The 27,693-nt window shown below is 52.7% G+C and overlaps 6 protein-coding genes across 6 annotated transcripts; 3 read left to right on the top strand and 3 right to left on the bottom strand.

Annotated features, from left to right (window-relative positions):
- Positions 1 to 864: 864 nt before the first annotated feature.
- V2A60_003200 (uncharacterized protein) lies at positions 865 to 8,327 on the top strand (the record flags this gene model as incomplete). The annotated part of the gene is made up of 3 exons (XM_083254540.1): positions 865 to 5,559; positions 6,343 to 6,486; positions 6,558 to 8,327. The coding sequence occupies 3 exons, from the start codon at positions 865 to 867 to the stop codon at positions 8,325 to 8,327; spliced, it is 6,609 nt and encodes a 2,202-aa protein (XP_083110666.1).
- A 2,320-nt stretch (positions 8,328 to 10,647) lies between these two features.
- Positions 10,648 to 10,959, bottom strand: V2A60_003199 (CDC26 family anaphase-promoting complex subunit; the record flags this gene model as incomplete). Its single annotated transcript, XM_083254539.1, has 1 exon — positions 10,648 to 10,959. The coding sequence occupies one exon, from the start codon at positions 10,957 to 10,959 to the stop codon at positions 10,648 to 10,650; it is 312 nt and encodes a 103-aa protein (XP_083110665.1).
- Positions 10,960 to 11,612: 653 nt separating this feature from the next.
- V2A60_003198 (uncharacterized protein) lies at positions 11,613 to 13,811 on the bottom strand (the record flags this gene model as incomplete). The annotated part of the gene is made up of 1 exon (XM_083254538.1): positions 11,613 to 13,811. One exon carries the CDS (start codon positions 13,809 to 13,811, stop codon positions 11,613 to 11,615), a length of 2,199 nt encoding a protein of 732 aa, XP_083110664.1.
- Positions 13,812 to 21,455: 7,644 nt separating this feature from the next.
- On the top strand, positions 21,456 to 22,592 carry V2A60_003197 (uncharacterized protein; the record flags this gene model as incomplete). Its single annotated transcript, XM_083254537.1, has 5 exons — positions 21,456 to 21,631; positions 21,731 to 21,921; positions 21,987 to 22,112; positions 22,178 to 22,353; positions 22,425 to 22,592. The coding sequence occupies 5 exons, from the start codon at positions 21,456 to 21,458 to the stop codon at positions 22,590 to 22,592; spliced, it is 837 nt and encodes a 278-aa protein (XP_083110663.1).
- A 1,387-nt stretch (positions 22,593 to 23,979) lies between these two features.
- Positions 23,980 to 25,003, bottom strand: V2A60_003196 (repair protein Rad1/Rec1/Rad17-domain-containing protein; the record flags this gene model as incomplete). Its single annotated transcript, XM_083254536.1, has 2 exons — positions 23,980 to 24,800; positions 24,850 to 25,003. 2 exons carry the CDS (start codon positions 25,001 to 25,003, stop codon positions 23,980 to 23,982), a joined length of 975 nt encoding a protein of 324 aa, XP_083110662.1.
- An 892-nt stretch (positions 25,004 to 25,895) lies between these two features.
- V2A60_003195 (Bromodomain-containing protein) lies at positions 25,896 to 27,461 on the top strand (the record flags this gene model as incomplete). Its single annotated transcript, XM_083254535.1, has 3 exons — positions 25,896 to 25,917; positions 25,973 to 26,343; positions 26,409 to 27,461. 3 exons carry the CDS (start codon positions 25,896 to 25,898, stop codon positions 27,459 to 27,461), a joined length of 1,446 nt encoding a protein of 481 aa, XP_083110661.1.
- Positions 27,462 to 27,693: the final 232 nt, after the last annotated feature.

The raw sequence follows: 27,693 nt of genomic DNA, 5'->3' as shown, positions 1-27,693 counted from the left end.
CTTAGCCACCGCTCAGCCACGCTGGGCACTTGAAACCGCGCGGTCTCGCGGGAAAGAGGAGGGAGGGGAGAGGGGGGGGGGCGGGCAACACCAGCGAATGCTGTCTTCACGCTCGCACTCTTCTCAGGAGCATCGATCATCGGAAACGTCATTGATCACATCGCTGTACATGATTTTACACACCCGGCTCGAGGGTGGCGCAGGCGCAGGCCGTGCTGCAGCTTCTTATTGCACAACCTGATCCTTGCTCTCCAGCCACCTCTTTTTGCTGTACGCCTGTACGCCTCGACCACTAACCGGCCTAACGCCTCTCACCCCGAGCCCGCACCTCATGCTGATGCCCGACCGCTTCTTTCATCTGCGTTCGATGCCTACTTCTTCTGCGAGCCATTGACAAATAGTGACCGCCTTGACCAACCATATCGCTCCTCTGCTTGCTGGTGGTGCAAGCAACTGATGGGCTTGTTCAGTCGTCAGTCTGATCCTCCTGTATGCCCCAAGTGGACCACTCGCAGCTAACTTAACCAACCAAGCCTCATCAGTGCCTTCCACTACCTTTGCTCATTGTCTAGGCCTCATGACTTCAGCTTCTCAATTATCCTTTTGCCTTTCACTAACTTGACTCCTGTGCTAATCTGGGCCCTCCACCTTTGCCGAAGCTCCACCTCGTCCATCTCAGGTACCCGAGCAACATTGTGCTCGTGCCTTCTCAGGCTCGGACCGGGGGTGCAAGTAGCAAGCAGATTGACCAGCCGGAGCTTGATGTGCGGATACTCAACCCACCTCGTTTGTACATAATTTTCTGCATTGCATTATTTTCACGGGATCCTCGCCAGCCATTGACTTTCGTCTGACGCGACCGACATGTCGGCCCAAAACTGGGGCGATCTGCCCAAGCACAAGAGAGGCGGTCACCAGCGCCAGTCTAGCGAGCTCGAACTCGCCCCGACTGATCACAGACAATCCTTAGACAGTCAGCCTCCACGACGGATGAACCGTACATCCACACAAACCGCCTATACCGAAGCCCCCTCCGAATCAATCTTTGCGCCCGGTTCGCCAACGGCTTCGAGTGAAACTCCCCACGGCTTGGCTCCACGACCTCCATCGTACCAAAACGCTGGCTTCACAGATTTCGCTCCAGACAGCCTTGATCGTAAGCCACGTCGGATGCCGTATGACGAGGACGAATATTTCTTGCACGCCTCTCCATCTCTATCGGAAGCACCTGATGCTCCTCGAGGCCCGCCAGTGAGCTATCGACAACCATACACGGCAGCTGCACATCTGCCCCAGGCTCCGGCAACGGCGCGCGAGATAGCAGCCCGCCCTGAACCTCAAAAAGGTATTTCGGACGATCACTCATATTCTCCGCATCGTGATATGCCTCCGGCAACAGTTCGTATGCCAATGGCTGCCCCAACATCCGCTGGCAATGGTCGTACCCATGCGGCTGAAGTCGCTGGACAACCTCGAAGGACTTCCACAAACGCTACGTCAGATCGACGCAAAAAGTTGGCCACCAATCGATCGCCACTGCAAAACCTGGAGCTGACACTGGACAGCATGACCAAAGAAGAAAAACGAGCCCGAGTGGAAGCTGCGGAACAACGGGCTAGGCAGCGAGCGGCCAAGAATACATCGGCTTTGGCCGACTCTACCCCCAACAGTGGCCCAATTACGTCTCATGATGTCGGCATTAGACAACCAGAGCAACATTCAATGCCTAGACAACAACCTGCCGCACATACCGCTGGTTCCAGGCCGCGGCCGTCCGCTCATAATGACTGGGCATCGGAAATACAGTCAGATACTCTGCATCCTATCTCCACTGGACAGCAACCAGCAGATGATGATGATCAAGCTCGGAGCCAGCCTTCCTCGAATATTCCCCAACGCAATCTAAGCTTCAAGGACCGCGCTGCCAGGTCCCCGGTCGCTCCACTTGACAATGAGATTCTGGAGCCCATCAAGCAAAGGGCTTCGCCTCTCGCAGCCCCCAATCCTGTCCATCGCACATGGAGCAACCGTGCTTGGCCAGAGCCATCAGAGCGATACCTACAGAATCGCCGCATTGGCTCTGAAGCAGTCCCTCGCAACTACTCCCCACTAGTACCTGTGCCTGGCACTGGCCTTCCTCGCTCCCTTAAGAACAAGGAACTACCCCCAGTTCCCCCGGCTGATGATAGCAACGCTGGCCATCATCCGAGGGACGTACAACAGCAACAGTATGCAACGAACGGCGTCACCCCTCAGGGCATTCAACGTCGAGCTACAGAACCGACTTATCGCCGTCAAGCTGGGACGGATGGGAGTTACGGAGCTGCCCCGCCTCGCCAGGTGCTCGCAGAGCCAGCTCCACAGCATTCACAACCAGAGGATGGTATCGCGCTCGCAAGGAGGCGTCTTGAGAGAGGCAACAGCGACGATGGATCCTTGAAAGAGAACCAGCAGCGCCTAGGCAATATACTTTATTCCAACCCAGATACTCTGCGCCCCGGAGAGGGCCTGTATCAGCCGCCGGAATGGCTGGATGAGTGGGAAAAGGCAGCGGTCGGAACATTGTCTGGGCCATTACTGGATGTCCATGCCGAAAACCCACAAGATACCTACAAGGCGTGGTGGGAGGAAGAGAAGGGCCGCGGCGCCAACGTGACAGCCCGGCTTAGAAAGGCGGAAGCATTCGATGGAGAATATGATGACACAATTGAACCTACACGCTTCAAACCCCAACTATTCTTGAAGTGTGGTCCCCTTCTGAGATACTGTGGCATCCGCAAGGAAGCGATTCCTTCTAGGCCACAGAGAGGTCATACCGTGTTAGAGAGAGAAATGTGGCGTGGGAGCATCATGATTGTGACAGAGGATTCCGCCTCATCCTATGAAATCGCACCAATGCTTCGTCTTTTTGTTCAGGATATTAGCGTTTTGCCACCAGCTCCGCATCATGTCAAAGGAGATCTTTCACCAGAATATGTTGATCCCATTGCTGGCCACCCGAAACTCGGCCGCCGTGGAGAAACGCTTTACGTTCGACCTGTCGAGCATCTGGAAGAAGGCAAAGACCTTTCAATTGACGAAACAGAAAATGGGATATTTGAGATGACACGAAGCCCTCCAGATATTCAGCCCCCAGATGGTGCTCCTGATTTTCCAGGATCCTTTACTACTCGCAAAAGCCGAGCAGGTATGGACGGTGAAAAAGCACAAAAGTATAAGGATGTGCGTGGTTTCCGACTCCATAATGAGAGAGGTTATACCTTCTGGCGTTTCAATGTTGAGATTGAGCTTCGAGAAAAGCAGCAGCGCATCGCCTATCGCATCAATCGAGGACCATGCATGGCATTTTGGGTACCGCCGAGGGGCCAGACCATGAACATCATGTTCTACAGCTGCAATGGCTTTAGCGAGAGCGTCAAGCCAGACGACTTCAGTGGACCGGATCCCATGTGGCGTGATGTCCTCAACACCCACCAAGCGAAGCCGTTTCACGTTATGATTGGCGGTGGTAACCAAATTTATAACGACAGCGTAGCTGATGAATGTGAGCTTTTTGGAGAATGGCTTGATACGAGAAACCCCTTCAACAAGCACCATACGCAGTTCGGCCCGGAAATGCAGAAGCAGCTGGAAGAGTATTTTCTTGAACGCTACTGCACGTGGTTCTCACAAGGTCTCTTTGGATTGGCTACATCCCAGATCCCTATGGTTAACATTTACGACGATCATGACGTCTTTGACGGGTACGGTTCTTACCCTGACCACGATATGAGGTCGCCAGTGTTTTCGGGCCTAGGAGCTGTTGCATTCAAATACTACATGCTATTCCAGCACCAGAGTATAATTCCGGAAACTGAGACATCAGAGCCCAGTTGGATACTCGGTATCAATCCGGGTCCGTACATCCGTGAGCTTAGCCGCAGTGTGTACGTCTCTCTGGGAGGTAAAACTGCCCTACTGGCTGTGGATACTCGTACAGAGCGAACGGAACAGGAAGTTCTGGACGAGAAAACGTGGGAGAAGATTACAAGCAGGCTGTATCTCGAAGTTCGCAAGGGACAGGTCGAGCATCTCTTGGTTCTTCTTAGCGTGCCAATTGCGTACCCAAGAATGCTTTGGCTCGAAAACATCCTGACATCAAGGTTGATGGATCCTGTCAAAGCCTTAGGCAGAGCTGGAGTTTTTGGAAAGAAGCTCAACAATATTGATGGTGGCGTGGATGTATTGGACGACCTCAACGAGCACTGGACCGCGAAGAATCACAAACAAGAGCGAAGCATTGTCGTCGAAGACTTACAAGATCTCGCCATGGACAAGTCAGTCCGAGTCACAATTCTAAGTGGCGATGTAAATCTTGCCGCTGTGGGCCAATTCTACTCCAATCCTCAACTCGGGCTGGCAAAGCACAAAGATCCACGATACATGCCGAATATCATTTCTTCGGCAATTGTGAACACGCCACCCCCCGACATGTTTGCTGATGTCCTGAATAAGCGCAACAAGGTTCATCATTTTGACAAGAATACTGACGAGTGCATGATCCCAATATTCCAGCATGGCACGGATGGCAAGTCCCGAAACAATAAGCGTCTTTTGCCACGCAGAAACTGGTGCTACATTCGCCAATGGTCTCCTGGCACGACGCCGCCACCGACGCCGCCGGCCTCTGATGACGAGCGCAGTTCAAGCCCTCCACGGCCAGCGACAGGTAGCGGGCTGCTAAGGCGATTCTCGCTCAGCAAGCGCTCGGGACCCAAGCAGTTTGACGGGTCTCGCGAGTCCGTTCGCGGATCACGGCCTCCAATCTCTGGGGGCTTACTTAGAAGCCTGACAAGGAGGAACTCTGAACAGGGCGCTCCGCCGCCGACGAAGCTCGTAAGAAGCATGTCTCTTGGTAGTACCGATCGGCCCAAAACGGGACTCTTCGGCTTCATGCGCAGAGGCAGCCAGAGCAGAGCGATAGAGTTTGATGAGGATGAAGGTTCGATGCGCCGCTGGGATGCACCAGCGCAGGGTCGCTACCCCAGTCCTTATGGTCAGGCTCAAGAGGAACCTCTCAGCCTCCGAGGTGGTGCTGTCACAAACGACGAATACTCAGATGGAGACGATGCATACTTTACTCCGCGTCCTCCACAGCGCGCGAAGACTGGGGGCAGTCAGCCGACAGGCGAGCCGTATGATGACCCGAGAATCAGAGCATTTCACAGGACTCCTACCGGCCTGACTACTAAGCAAATGAAGAAGGCGCAAAATTTTGCGGTGGATCTTGAGGGCGGATTGGATGTCTGCTTGAATGTCGAGGTGAACCCAAAGGACCCGACAGGAATCACAGTACCATATAGAATCCTGATACCCCGGCTGCACTATGAATATGTAGCGGAAGAGGACTCGCTGGCGGAGGCCCATGTTCAACGCCAGCCGCAGGCACAGCCTACTGGGTTCAAGCGACTGCTCAGCTTCCGCAAGAAACCGGACCCGTCCGTTTCAAGATACGAGGAACGTGATCCATTGGACGAACCCGAGCAAGACGATGAGGACGATTCAACCGAAACAGGAACGGTCAGGCGCCGATACTGAAAAGGTCGAGGACGTACTACTGGAAGCGTGGCGTTTTGGATTATAAGCGTACATGAATTTGATAGTAAAGGGATGAACATCGGAAAGAAGCAGACTCTGGTCAATTACTACCTATGGAGCATTCATAACACAGCAATGTAGTACATAAATATTACTCTGGAGTATTTTACAGGAATGTTTGTTTCTATTTGTGAAAACCCTGCCGCACCCCTGATCTAAGCCGATTGTTAAGAGTGGCGCTCCCGCAAGCGCAAGGGGTGAAGCCGGGTCTGTTTAGGCTGGAAGGTGGGCATCTGAGGTGGGGACGCTTCATCCAAGCCTCCTCGTCGCTCGTGGCAAGCTGTCTACTATTAAAGACATGCCTACCAACTACCCCTTTCCCTGTCAATAATTTGCATCCGCAGCTTGGCTGGGTAACTTTTTCTGTTTGGTTTGAGAAGGAGAGAACAGCCAACATTGATCAGATACTCCCCTCCACGCAAGTAATGGCCTAACGTGCCTCATCTCCGGACGCGACGCCAACTCCCCCTTCAAGGACGAGCCGACAGGGCCGCAGTCCTGAATTCTGGACAGCGGCGAAGGGCGAAGCAACGCAAGAATCCTGGTGGCGACACGAGATACACCACTTCATACGGTATGGCAAGAGGATTTGACCCTGACAGCGCCTCCGATGCTGCAAAACTCAGAGCGCGGAGAGCGTTGTCCTGGCTGCAAGGGCCTGGATTGAGGGCCGCGACAGTCGTGACCCTAACCGTTGCGCACCAGGTGCGCAGAAATTTGGTCGCCAGAAGACTCCTCAGCTTCCCACATGCGCTGGTTGCTATTTGGATGATCATTTTGTTATGGGGTGAGCGGTGGGTATTTGACAGCAAAGTGAAGAATTGCAATTGGGACCGTTGGGAAGACTGGGTAAGTGGCCCGCTGCATGGCAACACGGCGTGCATCGAAGTCGAGACACTGACAGGATACATGATCAATAGCCCACAGGAGCACATCCACACCGCCTGATTCTCATCGCTGACCCCCAAATCACCGATCCGCACTCATACCCAGGTCGTCCGTGGCCGCTCAATCCGCTGACCGTGACAATCACCGATAATTATCTCCGACGAGGCTACAAGGCGCTCCAGAGCCACCTCAGACCCGATAGTGTGTTCTTCCTTGGAGATTTGTTCGATGGCGGCCGCGAATGGAAGACGCGAGAGGAAGGGTTTGTCGACCCGAAATGGGGAAGAGAACGATCCAAAGACGAAAAGAAATGGGTCAGTACATGGCATCGCAAGTACGGCGAGGACTTTTGGATACGAGAGTATCAGCGCTTCGGCGAAATTTTCTTCGACAACTTTAATCTGGGAGGCACTGTACCAGGCCCATACCAGAGAGGACGTCGTCTAGTTGCCAGCTTGCCTGGAAACCATGACCTCGGCTTCGGCGCACAGGTACAAATCCCGGTGCGCAATCGATTCGGCGCCTATTTCGGTGACGTCAACCGCGTAGATGTTGTGGGAAACCACAGTATTGTCTCAGTTGACACGGTGTCGCTGAGCGCCGACACGTCGGAGTACAGGCAATCGCACGATCTGGAACCCATCTACGGACCCGTCAATGAGTTTTTGGAGGAAGTGCAGTCAATTAAGCGCAAACTTGCCATGGAAGAGCTCGAAGTATGGCATAAGATTGACCGCGATACCCGTTTCAAACACCAGGTCGCGGATCTTGAAGCATCGGAGACGACTCATTCGCCTAGAGACCCTGGCGCTGGTCACGCGGAGCTGCCTACAATTCTGCTCACACACGTTCCACTCTATCGCGCTCCTGGAACACCGTGTGGTCCTATGCGGGAACACTGGCCGCCGGCGAAGCGGCCGAAGGGCCAAACCGAACCAGTCAACCCGGACGAGCGCAACGCCATTTCTGTCACGGCCGGCTACCAGTACCAGAACGTCCTCAGCGAGGCAGACTCTGTCAAATTGATCAACAGCATCGGAAACGTGGTGCATGTGTTTTCTGGGGACGACCACGACTACTGCGAGCTCGTCCATTCTGAAGCCAAGGGCGGGGTGAGGGAAATCACTGTCAAGAGCATGAGCATGGCTATGGGAGTCTCCAATCCAGGTTTTCTCATGCTAAGCATGTACAACCCTGTCGACGCCGACGGCAGGCCCATGCCTGGTGTAGTAAAACCCACGCTACAGACGCATTCGTGTCTGCTGCCGAACCAGTTGCACACGTATATGCAATATATACTCTTCGGCTTTCTATCTCTCGGTGTGCTCGCCATCCGCGCCTTCCTCGTGCCAACGCTCAACCTGACACCGTTTGCGTTGGAGCCCGAGCACGGCGGTACCACGCTTCTGCCTGTGTTTAAAGACAAGGCGGAACCTCCAGACTCGCGCACGCCCGGCTCTTCCCATGGCATGTCGTCCACGAGTAGGCTGTTGGCCGGAGCGTCTACTGTCTCGCGCGGCACATCTAATGGCTCCTCGGCGCGCTGGCCGGCGAAGAAGAGCCCCAGCAAGGGCGCTGGCACCCGCGGCGGTAGCCGCTGGGGCTGGGGTGACGATTATAGCGCCAAAGGTCGCGGCCCGCGTATCAATCTTGACACGGACTTTTACGACGACGGCAAGCAGTGGAAGGCAGGCCGCAGCAAGCAAGTGGTCAAGATCATTACGAGAGAGTTTTGGACGACTGCTTGGCGTTTGGTGTGGATGACGGCGCTGATATGGGCGCACCTCACTAGGCGAGGATGAGTCGCAACTATCAAATTAGCTGCTTTTCTACAAGTTGTATTTTTTACTTGGGCATGAATTTCCTTTGTTTCCGCGTAGAAACAGCACAACGCGTGTATTCTACTTGCATTTTATAGTTGGATTTGAATAGCTTTTTTTTCCGGAGTACTGGATTCGCGAATAGGTATGGAAGGGAAACAATGCAAGGAAGAGAGCAGAAAAGATGCATGGGAGCACGAAAAACACAAAGCATAATACACTAGCGGGATATTGGATGCTCAAAGGGGGGGAGCCTGGTTCTTTAAGCCAGGGCTCAAGGCTCAGCACACAGGCTTAGACGAAGCTTTTAACCCTTTTTTTATATTAATATGGCGATATTTTAGCTACAGTAGTATGGACGCTCGTTGTGGCTGCATCGTGCGCCCGGTGCATGGATTCACCTAACTGTCTGTTGAAGTTTGTGCTGTCAGTACTCTGTACAGGCCACGAACCTATTACTCTATATTTTGGAAGAGAGAGTGCATATGAGGAAGTTGCCAATCTCCGGTTAGTAGTGATCCGCCGATGCCTACTACTTGACGTCCTCGATGGCTACTCTGTAGTCAGCGGCCTAGTTGGCCTGTGATGGCAAAGTTGTCTGTTTGTAGCCTTGGTGTTTTGCTTGTAATGCGTCGCAAACATGTGCCCCCCTACTCATTTCTTGGCAAGAATTGCTCGAGCAAAGATGGGAATTCACGTCACCTCTACAGTCCTTGACCAGATCTACATGGCCGTTGACCCCGGCAGCCCTGATCACGACGGCGCAAGTGAAACGATCCTGCAGCAAACTGGCTAATCACCGCCTTGAAAAGTACTAAAAAGATGCAGTCGTCTAGCGATCCGGTGACTTCCTAATCGTGTCGCCACGTTGCGGCTCTTCTCTCCGAGAGGTTCATCGTACTGAAGATGGAGCCAAGGCTGAGATGATATGCCCTTCATCGAGGTGGTCGAGGCTTGTGTGTTTTGGTATTACCCGTCATCCCGTGCGACGATGAACAATGGACTGGCCGTCTTTGTATATCGGTGAGCTCGAGGTAACAAAGAGACTAATGAGTTTGTCTCTCATAATATGAAAGCCACCGCGCCCTGCTTATAGAAAGGTATGGCAACGCATGCCCGTGACCTCGTAACCGTCTTCTGTTAGTGCTGGTAGGCGGCATCATCCGTGGTGCAAGTATTATAGACGGTAGAATGAATGGTCTCTTGGTCGCAGCTGGCCTAAACCCTCAACTTCCGGAGCCATCTGATTACCGAAATTATGCCTAGCGATTCTGCATACTGTTGTTGCCGGCATCACCGAGATCATGAAAAAAGATACATGCTGTACATTTCGGATTCGACGTCACTGCTTCTCGGCTCGGTGCCAACTCCATCGCGTCCTATGATGAAAGGCTGTGCTCGTGCTCGTATGAGTTGCTGAAGCTGGCGAATTGGAGAAGAGAAGACAATGCAGCACGAGCTGAAAGCTTGTGCACCAGAACGGGGCAGCAAAGAGAGGGCTTGCACGATGCGCTGAATGTCAACGTCATGGGGAATTAAACTACCTTTATGCATACATGCTAATGTGCGTCAGCCGCCCGCCCGCCCCCTCCGAGAAATAGCCCTCTGCTCCTCGCAAGAATCCCCGCTGAACCTGAGACGGAGAGGGCTGAGCGCCTTGCCGGCCTTTGCAACCATCGCGCGTGCCGTCTGTTCTCCCCGGCCCACGACCCACAGATCATTTTCTCGCTTGCCGGGCGATTTGTCCGCGAGGTGACCGTGCGATGCGCCGCCCATTGAACAAGCTTTTTCTGTAATGGTTGAAACAATGGCTGTTTCTTTGTCCGGATGGTTTCATTGTGTCCGACCTAGATGAGACTGCCATTTTCTTGCCTTGAAATTTCCTGTTTGCTCGTATGCAGGTATCATATAGCGTCATCCATCTCTCTGCCATGATGCTGTCTGGCGGAGAGAAAGTCAACTGATACGTTTTTCCCCATTCAGAAAAAAAGTCTGCCAAGGCATAAACGCTCCAGGTAATGTACTGCTCATGCGTCACCGAGGAGAACGATCCGAAATTCTGGATGCGTCTGCAGTTGGACGCACACAGCCTCCGATGGCGAGGCTGACAGCTGCAGGACGATGCAAAAATAGAAAACAGGGACCCTTGCAGGGCTGAAAGAGCCAGATTAGACTTTGATTGCGCTTTGATAAAGGGACATGAAGAAAGAAAAAAAATAATAATAATAAGAGGAAAGCATGGAATTTCTCCGAGACTACTGGCCAAGTTGACGTTGTCCGCGTCGTTTGTCTTTCAGCCCCTTCATCGCCCACCCGGCCGCCGTCCCAGTCCGATGCGCTCATCGCGCGCTCTCCTCCCCGCCGACGGGCTTGCGCCTGGCACAGCGCCCCCCATGCTGGCCGAGGACGACGCTCCTCCGTTTCCTGCCTGGCCGTTGGCGGCAGCAGCAGCAGCAGCCTGTGCACGCGCCTGAGCACGCGCCTCCGCTGCCTGCGCCTCCGCCTCCGCCCTGGCTTGCTGCGCGGCGAGGAGGGCCTCGCCGGCCCGGCGATCCTCGTATGCTGCCACGTCCTCGGCAGTGATGGAGAGCGTGGTAGGGGGTCGGCGAAGCATTCTAGCGGTTTGTCCTGGGGGGGGAGGGGGGGGGAAATCGGTCTCTTGCTGCCTGTGGTGGAAATTTCCTGTGGTCTTTGGCCTAGTGCTGCCGGCTGAGGAAATTGCAATTTTTATTGTACCTGCAAGCAGATTCGACCCAATCAAGCATAAGAGTTTGCACAGGAATGATGCGCACGGAGAAATGTCAAAAGGCTTTCCGACGATATACAAGGTTGGGTGGTGAAAGGGAGGGATTCGAGCGAGGTCGTGCCGTTTGTTGTCATGGTGGGGTCAGTGAGGCACCCTTCAGCACCGACTTATGGCTCAGTCGTGCCCGTGGTGGACTTGGCCTGGGCAGCATCAAACTCGCACAAGTATTAAGGCGATAGGGAGGGAAAAAAATCTAAACAAAGCGAAATTGTAGATGGATCAAGATTGATATCTCTAAGCAGTGTATACTATATAAAAATGCAAGAAAAAAAAAGGAAAACCGCCTCTCTGGTAAGGAATGAATCAGTTCGCTCGCTGGGCAATTCTCATCAAGTTGACATTGTCAAGTAATAGAAATAGAGTATAGAAATTGTTGTAAAGATTTACTCAAAAGAAGGACTGCGGGGGTATCAAATTTCAAGTAATAAAGGAAAAGCAAAAAAAAAAAAAACACTCCGCCATCATTCGGCCTCCTCAGTCATGTCGTCAAAGTGTGTCGGGTTCCAGGCCAGGAACTGGCCCAGATCCTCGCTTAGATTGCAGCTCATTCTCGGGCCGCGGCTCGGACCCTGTTTCCTGAGCGGTTCCTCTCCGGGAGGGAGGCTGTAGGTGTCCAGGCCGAGCTCCATCTCCGTCACCACAGGGATGGGATCCGAAGAGTGCTCGTCGCGGCCGACGACGACGGAGGCGGCGCCGCGCTCGGCCTGACCAAAGGACCAGGCCTGCATCTTGGCGAACGGGGCTTGCTCCGGACTGGCGGGCATGGGCAGGTCAGCGTCCGAGATGGTGGAGGTGCTCGAGGCAGCGCTGCTGCGCGACGACGCCATGCTGCGCGACGACGAGCTGCCGTCCTCGCGGGACCGACCCGAGTTGATGAGCGCGCCGTGGGACTCGAAGCCAAACTCCTCGAACCAGTCGCCCAGCTCGTCCGCCATGGCGTTGGCTTCGTCCTGGGCCATGCCCGAGTCGAGGTCGCCGGCGTCGAACAGGATGGACGAGTGGAACGCGGCCCAGTCCACATGATCGTCCGCCGCGCACTCTTCTTCCTCGCCGTCGTCGTCTGCCCTGGCCTTGGGGCTCTTGTGCTGGAACTCGATGTGTCCGTGCCGGAACAGGGGGCTGGCCTTGGAGTAGGCGGTGCCGACGAGGTACAGGGAGTCGTGGGCTGCTGCGGTCCTTGGCTTGCTGCCGGCACGCTTCGATTTGGGAGAGATGTTGGTTAGACTGCTCCCGCGTCGGCGACGCTCACCACCCTCGGCGGCGGACGCGGCAAGCATTTCTGGGATGGGGGCCAGCTGGGACGTGCGCGCGCGGGCCCCAAACCTGGCAGGGTTCTTGGGTGGAGGAGGAGGCGGCGAAGAGCCCTCGACAGGAGGCGGGCACGCCTCAGCAGCATCGCCTGGCGAGGCCACAGTTGCAGGTGGCTGGGTAAAATCAGGCTCAGCGACTAGCTTGCACTTGTTTTCGAATTCGTGGCTCAGCTCTTCATCGTCGGCCTCGTCGGCCTCGTCGACCTCGTCTGGCTCCGCAAAGACGGAGTCGGTGCCCATCCAAGCCATGACCGAGTTGGGGAGCATCTCCCGGTGGTACATTTGAGAGGCAGTAAGATGCTCTCCGTCAGTAGCACACAGGGCAAACTTGGAGTCTGCAGAGTGCCGCTTTGCCTGCAGAGCCGACTGTCTCTTGGCGGCGGTGATGGAGCTGTTGCGCTTGATGGAAGGCTGGTCTTCCAGGTAGTCCGAGTAGACCGAGGAGAGGCTGCTGGCGGCGGACTCACGCTTGGGTGCGCGGCTGGCAAGCAGCTCGCTCACGCCTTGCGAGAGAGTCAGCCGCAGCTTGCGTGGTAGTAGAACGTTGCGCTTTCCCATCTTCTTGGTCGTGGGCGGGCGTGGGTTGTGTCCCTTGGTTGAGTTGCTGGGTGTTGACTGGATCGAGTTTCTCCTGGCGGACCTGTTGCTATGTATTGAGCTTCTTCGCGCCGTGGTAGGCGCTGCGAGTCTCGAGCGTCGCACCGAGTGCTTGCGATTCACGCCCGTGCTTGTTTGTGTGACTTGTGTACTATATGCCGCATCGGCCAAGGCCATGTCGACATCAACAAAGGCCTGATCCGACTCGAGGATCAGACCTTGGATGCTGTCCTCGGACGCGTGATCCACGAGCATAAAATCGGCGGGCTCTTCATCCGACTCATCTTCAAAGAGCCCACGAGGAGGTCTCGGCGGCCGCTGGGGAGGGATGGTAGGGAATTGTCCCCGAAGCAACTCTGCGGAACTGCTTGAGCCATGTGACGAGGTATATCTTGTAGAGATGGATGAAATGCTATTGTTGGATCTGTGGCTACGCTTCGAGCTGGTGGCAGCGCGATGTAGATGCAGCGGACTTGGCGAGCCCAAGGTAAGCTTATAGTTGGGAAGGTCGGCAGGGTGGAAGATGGGTGGCTTCGGGGTTTGGTTTTTCTCCTTTGACGTGCTCCAGGATTTGGAGCGGACATGCTGGGAGGTCGAAATGTCTGACAATGATGCCTCGGAGGCTAGTGTATACCTGGTGCCGTCGCTCGTAAACTCGATGGGCGGTGCTGTGTTGCTTGGTTCGCCGGAGCGCGTTCGGCGGTGGGAGGAGAGGCGGCGGCCCCAGGCGATCCCGAGCGCTGCGCTGTCCATCTCGTTGTGTTGTCGTCGGTTGCGAGGTGATTTAGTTCCGGTAGACCATGTCTACTTTTTCCATTTAGAAATTTCAATGTCGAAAGCCCCAAAGGTATATAAGTATGCCAGCCGTGGGTGGTTCTGACGTGTGACGGTGGAGGCCACACCGCTGGTGTCTTATATGCCGGAGCCTCTCTAGCGCTATAAAACCGTCTACTCAGTACAACTTCGCGCACAGAGGAATTCGTCAACGGCGGTGCTCGGTTGCGTAAATGTGGGCAACGTCGTCAGTGAAGAGACAAGGCTGCTGAACCCGTGGTGGGGAGGGGGGCAAGGGAGTTGATATCGGGTTTGCCGGGGTCAGCAGCATGAGACATGGCACAGAGGCTTGGGTGAGAGGAGTTTGTTATTTTTGTGCGTCGCTTTTTTTCATGAGAGGCGGGATTCTCTGTCCAGGTGGCGCGGGAAGGGGGTGGGCAAGGACAACAATAATACGGCTCTTTTATCTTACCCACGCCGTCATCCACACCTTAGTCGTCGGCTGGCTGCGCCCATCCCACAAAGTTGCGCATCCGGAATCCCCATGGCATCCTACCTATGGTGCGGGCTACGTACGTCGGGGTTGAGACTTGCTCTTGCCGGCAGTCCTGGATGATGGACGGGCGGGCGGGCTAGCGCGCGACTCATGGGAAAACCTTTCCGAGCGAGAATTAGGCAACTGGCACCGGGGATGCCACCAACTAGTAACTACCAACTCGAGGAAGAATAGATTCTCGGTATAGGGCCGGGGGAGGGGGGGGGGGGGCTGTCACTACAAGATGGTGTGAGCCAAGGACTTGAGCGATGCCCAGTATGGCATGTCGCAGCGACTCGGCCACTTTGTCGTCGCCAACAAAAGCGCTGGGAGGAGGATGGGAGGGTGGGCGAACGCCACCATCATGCATATGCCCGGTGCGCTGATACCAAAAGGCCCCCGCCCCAGTTGTCTGGGACTGCCCGCCATCGTAAGACGCTGGCAAGCTGGCCATTACCCAAACCTGCCAACGTTGTAGCGCTGCTGGGGGGATCGGCAGCCAAGTCCACCGCCAGGTCATCACGAGCTTCTGTTTCCCGCCATGCAGTGTACTAGAAGGACACTTTCCGCTTCTAGAGTGCGGGCCGGCGCTCTCGCGACGCAGCCTCCATCCCTTCTCGGCCTCTAATTGATGATCGCCCGCCGCGTCGCATGCCAGAGAGCCCACGGAGTACTCAGTACTACTACTCAGTATCAGCACAGAGACGAGGGCAACGCTGTCCTCTTTGCACGCACAACGGGCGGTTACCATCTACTGATAAACGGGGACCATTTGTCAATGAACGATTGTCAATTACCCAGCAGTTAGTTCTGCGTGCTCGCGAGACACGTATCCCGCCCCCCCTCCAGCCATCCGGCGACTATTAGGTGTGTGACTGCCAACCTGGGCCCGTCGCGGGCCGACGAACAAATCGCAACAGCTCAAACTCTCTCGTTGTGCGGAAAGAAAGAACCTCGTCCAACAATAGTTCTGCGTAAATGACTAAAATGTTTGCCTGTGCTTGGACCAAAGTGCGTTCACCCTGGTGCCGGCTTGGTTGGCTCGAGCACATGTGAGACCTCTACCGCCCGCATCCCCTCCTACCCTTTTTTTTCCCCTTCCCTTCCCTCGACTAGTCATTGAGTAACACGCGCAAGCATGAAGCCGAGGTAGCGGCGGATCGTGTTACAGTTGCTCATGGCAGTCAGTCTGCCCACCAGTTTCCATGTCTTGTAGGATCCCTCGACAACGCCAGTGCGTCGTCGAGTTCGTGAACGCAGCCAGGGCAGCCAGGCGGATGTGTCTCAAAAAAGCCCAGGCTGTTGACTCGTTCTGCTTCAGAAAGTTGTGGTACCCAATCAATTAACAAGCAACAACCTGGCCGCCACATAGGTGCTGAGAACTTAGAAGCTCCACGCAACTAAACTGGTAGTTTCAACCTGACCTTCCCAATTAAGCCACGGCTATACTTATTACTCAGTAGTTAAAAGTAGCACTCTTCACTTGCGAGACCAGACGCAACGTGGCCAGTGCAGTTGAATGGCGGAGATGGTGCTCATCATTTTCATCAGGTAACCAGCCGGTACCGTAGCAATACAGTCAACTGCAGCGACATTCTCAAGGACTGCTGCTCTATGTGTGTGTGAGTGAGGCTACGTAACACCATCTTCATCGGTCGCATTCCCCATCAGGTCGAATTTGAGTATCAAAGGATCAGCTAGACTCCGAAAGGGATCGATCCCTCTTCCTTGGAAATCCGGCACTCGTCTTTCTCCATTGTACCTAGAATGAATCCAAACTCCAACTCTGGCTCCATTGTGACTCGGCCTTGGCGTCATCTTACTCACCTCTTCCATGATGGAAAATTTGGGCGAGATAATCATCAAGGCTGACGGCAGCGGTCACACGCCTCGCTACTCTCTAGCCGGGGTGTGCTCGAAGCTGACTCAGGCTGAATTTCAACCACGGCTGGTGTGGTAAGAAATGTCCCAGCCGCGAGACAGCCCTGATCAGCTTGCTACATCATTACCAGAAGCCTTGCGGATGATGTGCAGTACTCGTTCTGCCCTCGAATGGATTTGCCGCGCTCTTGACCACGATTGGCTTTGCCACCCTGAACTTTGCATGAGCCTGATTCAAATCATCCACGATTCCTCACCAAAGTGGAGGGCGGCGATCCACCAAAGATCCTATGGATCCTGCCAAAGAATGCTCCTAATCAATTCACCGTCGCTTACGCTGTATCGTCGCAGATTGCCGGAGCAATACCCATAGAGGCAACTTCCTGGCTTACTGTTGCCTGCTCTTAATTACACTGCCTCTCAACGTCATGCGACATTCACCACCAGAGACTCTCGGCTCAGGCTCTCTGCCATGCTTTACTTGTCATGCTCAGTGGATTTTGAAATTGGCATTGCCAGTAGGCACCAAATTTGCATAGCATCGGCGGCGTCTGGCCCGCTTTCTGGGCCATTCAGTTCATGATGACGTTTCCGCCTGTCACAGCCCCTCATCAGAAGGCATATAACGGCCTGCTGGCTGTGTTCAAGTCCCCTACAACTTTCATAATCCCGACGTCGGCAGACTACCGTCTATCGAGATTGCAAGGATCGTAGGCTGCAACCCGAATTGCCCTATAAGCAGCATCGTATGTTTGCTTAGTACATCCAGAGGTCGGAAATTGCGCGGCTCGCGTGGACTACCGAGATGAACAAGACTCGAGCTTGTGTCTGCTAACAGAGTTCAGATCGCGGATTGCAATTTAAAAAAAAAATATATCCCCCTTTCTGATAATATTGAATGTAGCTCCAGGCGACTAACATGGTGACACCCGCCATTCCACCCGGGTGGGCGTCTGAAAGGTTCGCAACAATTTGCCGCATTTGCGCGTGACTGTCGATTCCCAAGGTACAATGGCATTGTGTTGGATCATCGAGTAGCTCTCATCTATGCTGATCAAAGATAATCCATTCAAGCGGAGCGTGTACTCGGATTTGTTTGCTCAAGCCCGCGGCCCGATATAGACGTGAAAGGCCCAACGCCAGATCTGGATGGTGTTTTATTGATTATTTTGGGCCAAACCGGAGCTACTCGACCCGTGGACGCTGGGCTTTGTTCATTATAATTATTAGTGCCCCGCCACAATTGTCCAGAACCAGCTTTCAGGTCACTACTTATAGCACAACGTTACACCTGAGAGAAGGACAAAGATGAATAAATCTGAAAGAATTTCGGCGTGGAAACTGGATAATGGGTCTAGGTAGTTATGATAACAATACGTATGCGTAGATTTTGACACGCGCAAAGACAACCAGTCTCGGTTCCAGCCACTACGAACCAATCATGCTCTCACTGGCGTCCAAAGTTTGGCAAAGAGACGTTATGACGCTCTGAGAAGGGCTGGGTGATGATGGTCTCACTTCGTATCGATGATCTGAGTGTGTGTAGCCGATGAATTTCACAATTATATCCACATCTGTGAACGCCACATATGCTTGGGTAGGTTTGATGTCCTCTGGCGAGTCACTTTCTTGGTTGATATTTATTTTAATGTCAGTCGAAACTGTGATTCTACTACTCGTCTGTTACTACTGAATACTGTGTATTTTGGAGCTTTATCTTCTTTTGAGCCTTCCATTGAGTTGCCATTTGCCGCCGTCCAGCAATAGCATAACAGAGACTAGGTCTTATAAAACTATCAACTTAATTTTGGCCTTGGAAGATTCATTTTCGCCCTGTCCGCGGATACGCTCTTGGCAAGCAGCAGAATCGCTCTCAATCTTTTGCGCAGGTGCTACTCCGCTGATTAGCTACTAAACCTCCACGTCCTGGTCCTCGAGTTTGATGCTTACGTACCCTAGAATACCTCCAAGCACTGGTTTCGCCTTGTCTCTCACGCATTTTTTACCTGCCGCCTGTGAGTCTCATTAGCGAATGGTTGTCTTCTACAATTGACGGTTTATAGATTTATGTGCCGGTGTGCAGGGTAAGCTTCTTTGCCTTGTCACGCACGGAAAATAAACAGTCAAAATCATCAAAGCACACGGAGCCGGAATTGGGTTCCGGGGCTGCCGGTGCGGCGATCGACGATGAGGCGAAGACAACCAATAAAACAACAGAGACAAGCATAATGAAAGGAAATCAGGGTATCTGTTGTTATGTCCCAAGTCTTTGTCCTAACTGTGCAATCTGCACCTTGGTGTTCAGCAGACGACAAGCCTCTTAAATACATACCAACTTTCAATAGAAGAATGGACGAATAGATTGCCGTTGACGTTTTTCTTGATACCGAGGTTGGATAGATTCTCAGGTCGCACAGCCCCCGGGAGGGTAGATCGATACCTGCACACATGATGCTTTGTACGGACGCAGGGATACCAGAGAGTGTGGGCAGCAACAAGGGTTTGTCGGTGATAAATTAATAGCAGCGAAAGCAAATAAGTAGGACCTTGAACAGGAGCACACTGCGAGGTGCGGGGTCGCTCAGTACGAGTCAGTCCAAAGTCGGGACTTTTATTGAACAGAGTACATATGTGCTCATACGACCCCAGTTGAGATATGGGTGCTCGTACCATTATGACGACCGACATAAGTCAGTTGAATCTAGTTATCAATGCACCTTGGCTTTTTGAAAGATGGACAAGATGGCTGCCACTTTAATGCCCCAGAACAGGCCTGCCCAGGATGAATGCACATACGACTCTCACAAGCAAAGTAGCTGGGCAGGACGTCGACGACACTGGCGGCGGCGGCGACGGCGGCCACCCAAGACTATTATCTCGTGCGTCTTCACAATAAGCTATCATATATCCTCTATATCATTCAGTAGTGTATTTTATGGGCTGCTTGACTATGTAAAACGCTTCGAATAGCTCACTCTCGATAACTCGCGTTGTGAGAGGGCGGACTGAGCGGACTGAGCGTTTAAAATCTGACTCATTCAGCTCTTCCAACGCACAAGATCCAGATCCTCCAGCATGGAATTCCCGAAAACACTCTCCCATCTTTCTAAATACGGCTCAAGGCAAAGAAAGCAAGCGTCGAATTGACAAAGTCCGTGATCAACACATGCACCAGGCCTTGCCGTCTGGGGATTCAGTGCAGCATGATTCCGCTCCGCAGTTGGCGCTCAACGAAAGCGTTTTCGGGCTTGTGTCGCAGACCCAAATGGATCCGTTGAAGCAAAAGTAGAAGCCCGGGGTACATCGCCGAGGAACAGCTTGAACGCCGGCGATGGCAGCGCCGAGGACAACGATGGCTTTGAGAAGGGTAGTCATTGCGATAGGCTTGCATATAGGCCTGTAGATAGGCTTGTAGATTCCTTTGCAGAGAGATGACGATAGAGGCTTGAAATAATGAAGAATGAAGAGAACCAATGCTAGATTCAAAAGAGGCGTACTTATAGGATCAGGCTTGAGACTCGAATACACATACCGCCTCTCTGCCATGTTGTCTTGTCCAACTTGGAAGCAAGTCCGCCGCTCCAATACTGGGAGTCTCTTACGCTCATTGTTACGCCCAACTTGGACCAACAGTACCGCCTGTCTTTCAGTCGCAATGGCGGACGACAATTGTCGCTGCGGTAACCCACACACCGTACAGCATGTCTTGACTGTGCATGGCGACGCGGGGAGCGTCAACTGAGACAGCAAACGAGGGCTGCAAACACGCTCTTGAGATGGCACTCGATTGAATCCTCATACGCTTTACACCATTAGTATAAAACGATCGGCTTTTCTAGCTATTATGTAATAACTGGTGATATATTCGCCGACATCAGTCGCATATCATGTCAGTGAGGGTGTCGATAGACCCCCGAGCTCGTTTGCCGTTGACTCTGTTTGTGACGTTTGCAAGTAGTCCGAGATATACTATCTTCGTGTGTGTCACGCTTAAAGCACTCATGTATTGCTCAAGTGTTGAGAGTGTACCTGTAGATAGTCTTTTTGCAGTGATGAGTCGCATCATCTTTGTCTTGACAATCACATCGATCGTGATTTTTGCGATACCAATGCCTCGACCAGATAGCAGCAGCACATCAACTTCAAATGACAGAGTCTAATCACGAAAGAACAGTCCCAAGTTTTCGAGCAAGTTAAGAGAACTGTTGACTTTATGAATGTCGGCTAAGCCTCGTCATAATTCGCGTACGCCAAGTATTCCACACCCTGAGAGCCATTGACAACCCCATCAATAGCAGAAAAAACAGCTAGCATCAAGATAGTCCCTCTATAACAGGAATTCATTGAATCATTTTTTGGAAACAAGCTGGAATTCATGCCAGAAGACCTGAGGCATAGACTGGTGCGCCACGCTGCCCAAGCCCAGTCTGCGATCCTGGAACCCTGCCCGCCATAGTGAGGCTACATGGAGTAACCCTTGAGCAGACAAATTGAAAGCTCACTATAGGCTAAAGAGAGTCAACATTGAGGCAGATCGTTGGTTGAATGTAATTGTGTTCAGGATGAGTGTCAAAACTAGGGCATCAAGTTCACAAAGCCCCAACGACCCAAATTGCCAAAGTGATGATGGCCGAGAGGGCCAAGTGTTTCCAGAGTATACGCCCCATATTTACAGATTTTGCCGAATTACCTGCCGTCCTTAATCTGGCCAGGTAGTGCGTCATTTGCAGAGTGTCTCCTTGCCCGTTTCTATTCCGAAAAGCTGCCCTTGATGACATGTTCCGAATTCTCCTGTTAGGGCCTAGCGTCCTAGATCTGCAGCTACTTTGCGGGGTAATCTGGAGCTTGGGCAAACTCTCTCGTTGGAACGAGAGCGCACTGGGTAAAGTCGCTGTCGGTCCAGCGGGAATGAGGCGGTCATTTGCACTGCCGTAGATCGCCAAGCACCAGATCAGACGCCGCTCGACCGGAATCGCAGTCAATGTCATGTCTTGGGTAGGGGCGGAACGAGATGCATGAATGGCCTGTTTCCGAGATCGTGGCTTGCACGATAAGTAGCCGCCTCCCCCGCCCGCAGATGCAGTAGATGCAGCTTTGTTCTTGTGCGACAGGAAATAAAAAAAAAGAACTTCTTGCAAGTTTCTTTACACAAACGTTTCTCTCTTAAAGATTTCATATCGGTACATTCCCTCATTCGAAGTGCGAAAATGGTTCACAGCGACATGAAGGAATCCGACTCCGGTTCGATACGGCAGAACATGCCTTCTCTGCACCAGGTTCAGAGCGTTACCATTACAAACGAAATGTTTGAGAAGCTCTATCTCAACCCCGCAAACCGAGTCAAGGGCGACCTCCGACAGACGTTTGCGAACCCGACTCCCCTGTAAGAGACAATGCACCCGTGGGCGATGCAGCCATAAACAATTCAGATCGGGCTTGCCGGCGTGCCCGTACGCTAACCAACATGAGCTGAAAAAAAAAGTCCACTTCTCGGTTTTCTCATGGCGTCGACACCACTTGGGTGCGCGCTGATGGGCTGGCGAGGTGCTGGCGGTGGCGGCGCCGCCACCATTGGCACCTTTTACTTTTTTGGCGGCATGCTTCAGATTCTCGGCTCCATTCTGGAATGGATCATCGGCAACACTTTTGTCTACATCGTTTTTGGATCATTCGGTGAGTCGGGGGGGGGGGGGGGCAAGATAGGAAGACGGAGACTGCTGGCTTACACGTATCTTCAGGTGCCTTCTGGCTCGCCTTTGCGATTACGCTCACGCCCTTCTACAATGCCGAAGCCGCATTCACCGCCAATGCCACGACCGCTGCGGAAAAGGCTGCTGGAGTAGCCAGTTTCCAGGCCAGCCTAGGTGCGTTATTGCTGCGGCTGCGGCTGCGGCTTGAACGGCGACGATGGATGCTCACCATTCTTTAGCTTTCTTCTTGGTTTTCATGGGGCTTGTCGTTTTCATGTACCTGATTTGCTCTCTTCGAACAAACATTGTCTTCTTTTGCATCTTCCTCTTCCTCGACATTGCCTTCTTCCTATTGGCGGGTGCGTACTGGAAGGCAGCCGAAGGCGACATGCAAGCATTTCACAAACTTGAAGTCGTAAGTCTCTCAAGTGTCTCTTGACCGGTCACCTGTGTGGAAAAATAAATGCTAATGTATTGTGTATCTAGGCAACTGGGGCATTCATCTTCGTATTCTGCCTCTTTGGGTGGTACCTGTTGTTTGTCCAGCTCCTTCGCTCGGTTAACTTCCCTCTCGACCTTCCGGTCGGCGATCTCTCCGGCCGCTTGTTCGTCAGTCGAGAAAGGGTACCCAAAGACAAGGAGCACACTGCGTAACTCTGCTAGAAGAGTGAGGCCGCCATCGTGAGAGCTTGCGCGGTGATGCCGAGCAGGACGCCCGGTATAATCCCCGAGGATTACCACTCTCAGCAGCTCCATTTGGCTTTCAGACAAGTTCTTTCAATCTATGTTTTGAATGAAAATACCAAACATTCCACGGCGCAATTGTGATTCTCCATTCCCGTGGCTGTACACGCTGCCTGTGGCTCTACCATCTCCACCCGCTCAAGTCGGGATTTGGTTCGTTGTGTGCAATCATTGACGCTGCTTAGGAAAGGCGGATCATGCGAAGTTGTGGGATTGTGTATTGATGAATGTTGTCGTAAAGAATCCGAAAAGGTGGGCGCACCAAGGGCGAAAGGTACCATGTGGTAGAAGGCCGTCTTGTTCGCAACGGCGGCTATGAACGGATCCTTCACATAATCTCGTTGGCCTCTCGAATGGCGCGAGAGGTTCCGGTCTTCAGAAAGGAAGACGCTGCATGCTGAGGCATTCTCGGCTTCGGTTTCATGGTTGCCGCGCCGGCTTTCTCCTGCAACGGCGGCCCGGCTGGGCTTGCCGGTGTAGACGAGGTGGACTTGGTGTGATGCCGCGCCGGCTTCCGGCTTCCGATGCACGTTGTAAACCACATGGATGCGCCAGAAATGAAGTATTCCGACCACGTACCGAGTCCAGACGGCTGATGTTGTGTCAACTCGGTCGTGGCTCTTTGTAGCACAACGCTGAGGGAAGAGTCCATATTTGCCAGTTTTCCTTTGCAGCGGGAAACGGAGAATAACACGAGGCCTGCCACCACCCTTGCTGTTTCCGCTTCTTCTTCTGGGGCTTGCGCGATGGCTTGATTTCTTGGCTTGCAAATCAATATTTTTGGCTGGCGCTGAAAAGCCACAGTTGCGATCGTCGGGACGGTCCAAGAGTCGCCAGTGTAGAGCAACGATAGCATGCGAACAAGACGACCAAATAAATGCTCGAATTGAAAAAAAAAAAATACAACAACCAAGAAGGACAAGTCACAGCTTAAATTACCTGACGATATGGAATATAACTGATTCGGACCGCGCGGTGCTGCAATTTTAGACTTTCCGGCAGTGGTCCCGTCTCCCTTGAGGTGGATAAATAATATCAATAGTATTGCGCCACCACGTCCTCCTCCCTCCTACACTATACCTAGTAATGATTCGTAGTCGACGCCGCCATTCCAGCCAATGTGTTTATGCCCAAATTTGGACCGAGTCAGTGGATGGTACGCGGCATTTACCCGAAGACGAAGACATGCATAACAAAGCTCGCAAAATTCATACAAGACTTTCTAATAGTATATTTTCTGACACGTACCCTTGTCTTAAGTCAATCCACATATTCCTCTTTCGAGCAGTCCATCTCTCTACAGCTCTTGCTCATCGCCCATGGCGTCACCTTCCTCTTCCTCTTCCTCGTCATCATGCGTGGCAAAGGGAACAAATCTAAAATCTAGAAAGCTTCTCTTACCTCCTTCAATGTCGACAAGAAATTGCAGACTAAGAACACCTTGCCCGTCGCCTCGTAAACTGACCTTGTTCGCAATGCGCATCGCCTCCGTAGAGTTCTTGATAAAGTCGAATTTGTATGATTGCGTCCACTTGTCTCTGATGCTGAACGTCTCCAGTAGCTCCCTGCCTCGGGCAAAATCAACATCCGAGCTCCCCAAGTCACCCTTGCCGCTAAGTGACAGGTACGGAGACGTTTTCGACGTTGTAATCGAGAGCTTCATGGGCGCAGTAGGCGAAATCTCTGCTAGGGAATCTAGCAATGACCGTGACTGCATGATAATTTTGAAGCAAATATCGTCTCGATCCAGAGGTATGTCGTCTGTTATTTCAGGCATGTATGTTGTTAGGCCAGCTGTAGTCTGAACACCCGATTCCTCAATCATCACTTTAAAAGGGTCGCCTTCTTCCCCGTAGAGCAAAGTACAGGTTCCAGATATGCCCAGTGTCTGGTTGCTGAACGCGTCTGGGCGATAATTCCTCAAATTGCTTCGGTATGGGTCTTGTTCAGCCTTTTGAGCTCGTGTGGCAACATCGACAGCACCAAAAATCTGGAGAATCTCAAGAAAAGATGAGAGAGGTATTTGAAAGTTTGGAAGTTCCGGTGCTTCACCGTCTTCCGTAGGTGGCAGATTGACAGAGTAAGATGAAAATAGTGATTTGTTGAGAAATGCGACTCCTGGAAACCTATCAGTAAACGGTCATGAGACATCCATCGCGGCTCTTACCCTGCAATACTTTCGCATGGTCAGCCGCGAATCGAATTCCTTCCTCGGTTATTTGAACATGAACTTTTGGAGAAAAGTTGATGCACCGCAGCAGTTGGTAAAGAGGCCGCGTTGACGTCGCCACGGCACGAAGGATCGGTTGCTTATCCGCCATGATGCTGGCGAGCTCTTGAATTCTGTCCAAGTGTTGGATTCAGGGATTGTTGGGAGAAAACGAGGCAGAAATTAAAACATAAAATCAAAGATAAGGGGCGCGCAGTGGCCTTTTGTTCACGTGTTGCAGCTAATATACAGTATCTTTCGCTTCGACCTTTATAATGGTGATGGGGTATCTCAGACGTAGACTCCGACCGCACAGAACATGTATACAATGCCGTATCTAAAGAGTGTCAATTGCGGGTTGCCTGGAGAGGAATGAGACGTTTTGCGACTTACGCCAAAGCTAGAGATGCTGGGATGCCTACTGCGAAAACGTTGACAAGTGAACGGTCTAGAATTGTCAGCGAGGGTTTGATAATGGCATCTCGAATAGTTAGACTTACTCAATGCAAAGACGCCCGTAGCGGATACTCCCAAAAGAAGCAGAACAAAGCCGACCAGAAATTGGCTGCCTTTGCCGACGGTGGGTAGGAATGGACTGCCAGCAGCAGCTAGCCAGACCTCATGCAGCGATGAATCCATGTAGTATATATGTGTGTAGTATTCGAGCTCGGTTTCTGAGCGAGGGCTGGTGAGGTGGTGCCGTCGCGCTTCGCCGTTGTGTTATGAAAGGGTTCAAAGCTTCGATTCGTCCAGTTGTCGCGGGAAGAAGGCTTGGTCCTAACGTAGGAGCTCGCGATGTACGATGTGAATGCGTGTCCCGTTTGCACCAATTTGGACTAGCTGGTATTAGCTATTGGCGCACCTCATAACGTAAGCATGTCGACCCACCAGCTTCGTGGATGGATCATGGAGCTCCGCAATGCGACAGTGATCGAGTCCAGCTTTCGCGACTGGGGCGTCAAATATTTTATTCCTATTGTATCAAGGCCTCGGTTGTTTGTAACATGTCGGACCTCAAGGAAGAGAGTATGTCGTACCATTCCTGCGCTGATGCGCAGCACTAACATGCATCATCTCGCAGTGAAGCGCAAGGCGGAGGAGGATCTCCCGTCCCCTGCAGCACCCAAGCGCGTAAAGCATAGCGATTCCGAAGAACCCCAGGACGATTTGCTCGGGGACAGGGACGAAGATAAAGTTGACACGCTAAAAAGAGGCACTGCTGGCGGCGATGCGGGAATCGATGAGGGCGATGGTGACGATGTCGGAGCCGACGACGGCGCGGACGATGATAAAGACGACGAAAAGGAAGGAAAAGAAGATGGCAGGGATGGGGACAATGACGAGGAGGACAAGGATGAGGAGAAAGATGAAGATCCTGTCAAGCCTGAGGATAATGTCGACAGAACAGATCAGTCAGCTCCTGCGCTGAAGCGCATTCCGTTCCCCGACAAGGTGAGCCTCGAGCAACAGCTCTCCCCTACGCCGTTCCTCTCGCTAACAGATTGTTTCACACACAGCCGGGCGTTATCGAAGAGCGGAATGGCGAGATCGAATTTCGAGTAGTCAACAATGACGGAGGGCGCGAATCGCTTATAGTTCTAACAGGTCTCAAGTGCTTGTTTCAAAAGCAGCTACCGAAGATGCCGAAAGATTATATCGCGCGACTAGTCTACGATCGAACGCACTTGTCGATAGCAATTGTCAAGAAGCCACTCGAGGTGGTGGGTGGTGTCACGTTTCGTCCGTTCAAGGGCCGTCGTTTTGCCGAGATTGTATTCTTCGCCATCAGTACAGATCAGCAGGTCAAGGGTTATGGTGCACATCTCATGTGTCACTTGAAGGACTATGTCAAGGCAACCAGCGATGTCATGTACTTCCTCACTTATGCCGATAACTACGCCATTGGCTACTTCAAAAAGCAGGGCTTCACCAAGGAAATCACGCTCGATCGCAGCGTCTGGATGGGCTACATCAAAGATTATGAGGGGGGCACCATCATGCAGTGCTCAATGCTGCCACGGATCCGCTACTTGGAGGTCGGACGCCTGCTTCTTAAGCAAAAGGAGTGCGTCCAGGCCAAGATTCGAGCCTATTCCAAGTCGCATAACGTGCACCCGCCTCCAAAGGAGTGGAAGAATGGCGTCAAGGAAATCAACCCACTAGATGTCCCCGCCATCCGCGCGTCGGGTTGGTCACCGGACATGGACGAGCTCTCGCGCCAGCCGCGGCACGGCCCCAACTACAACCAGCTGCTGCACCTGCTCAACGACCTGCAGAACCACAATTCTGCATGGCCCTTTTTGGTGCCGGTTAACCGTGACGATGTGGCAGATTACTACGACGTGATCAAAGAGCCCATGGATTTGAGCACCATGGAGAACAAGCTGGAGGCCGATCAGTATCCGACGCCGGAGGAATTCATCAAGGATGCGACGCTCGTCTTTGACAACTGCCGGAAATACAACAATGAGAGCACACCCTATGCCAAATCGGCCACCAAGCTGGAAAAGTTCATGTGGCAACAGCTCAAGGCGGTACCAGAATGGTCACATCTCGAGCCAGAGAAGTAGAGCCAAACCCGGGCATGACATTATAGTCGAGGCTGCCATGGTAAGGTCGCTCAAACGACAAACGACGATTCCTTCGTCTCGGGATTTTCTCCTCGGCGACCTTTTACTGCTCATCACTTGTCAGCCATGTTCAACACTGTTATAACATCCAAGCTGTCTTGCATTTCTGTATAGGCTTTCACCTGGCAGGTCCAGTTTCGCAATGTTTGGAGAAGGAAGCTCCCACTGCCGG

Source organism: Cordyceps javanica, chromosome 2, assembly GCF_051103115.1.
Source record: "Cordyceps javanica chromosome 2, complete sequence".
Taxonomy (NCBI): Eukaryota; Fungi; Ascomycota; class Sordariomycetes; order Hypocreales; family Cordycipitaceae; genus Cordyceps; species Cordyceps javanica.
Note: the sequence above shows the minus strand (reverse complement) of the source record. Positions and strands in the feature narration are given on the sequence as shown.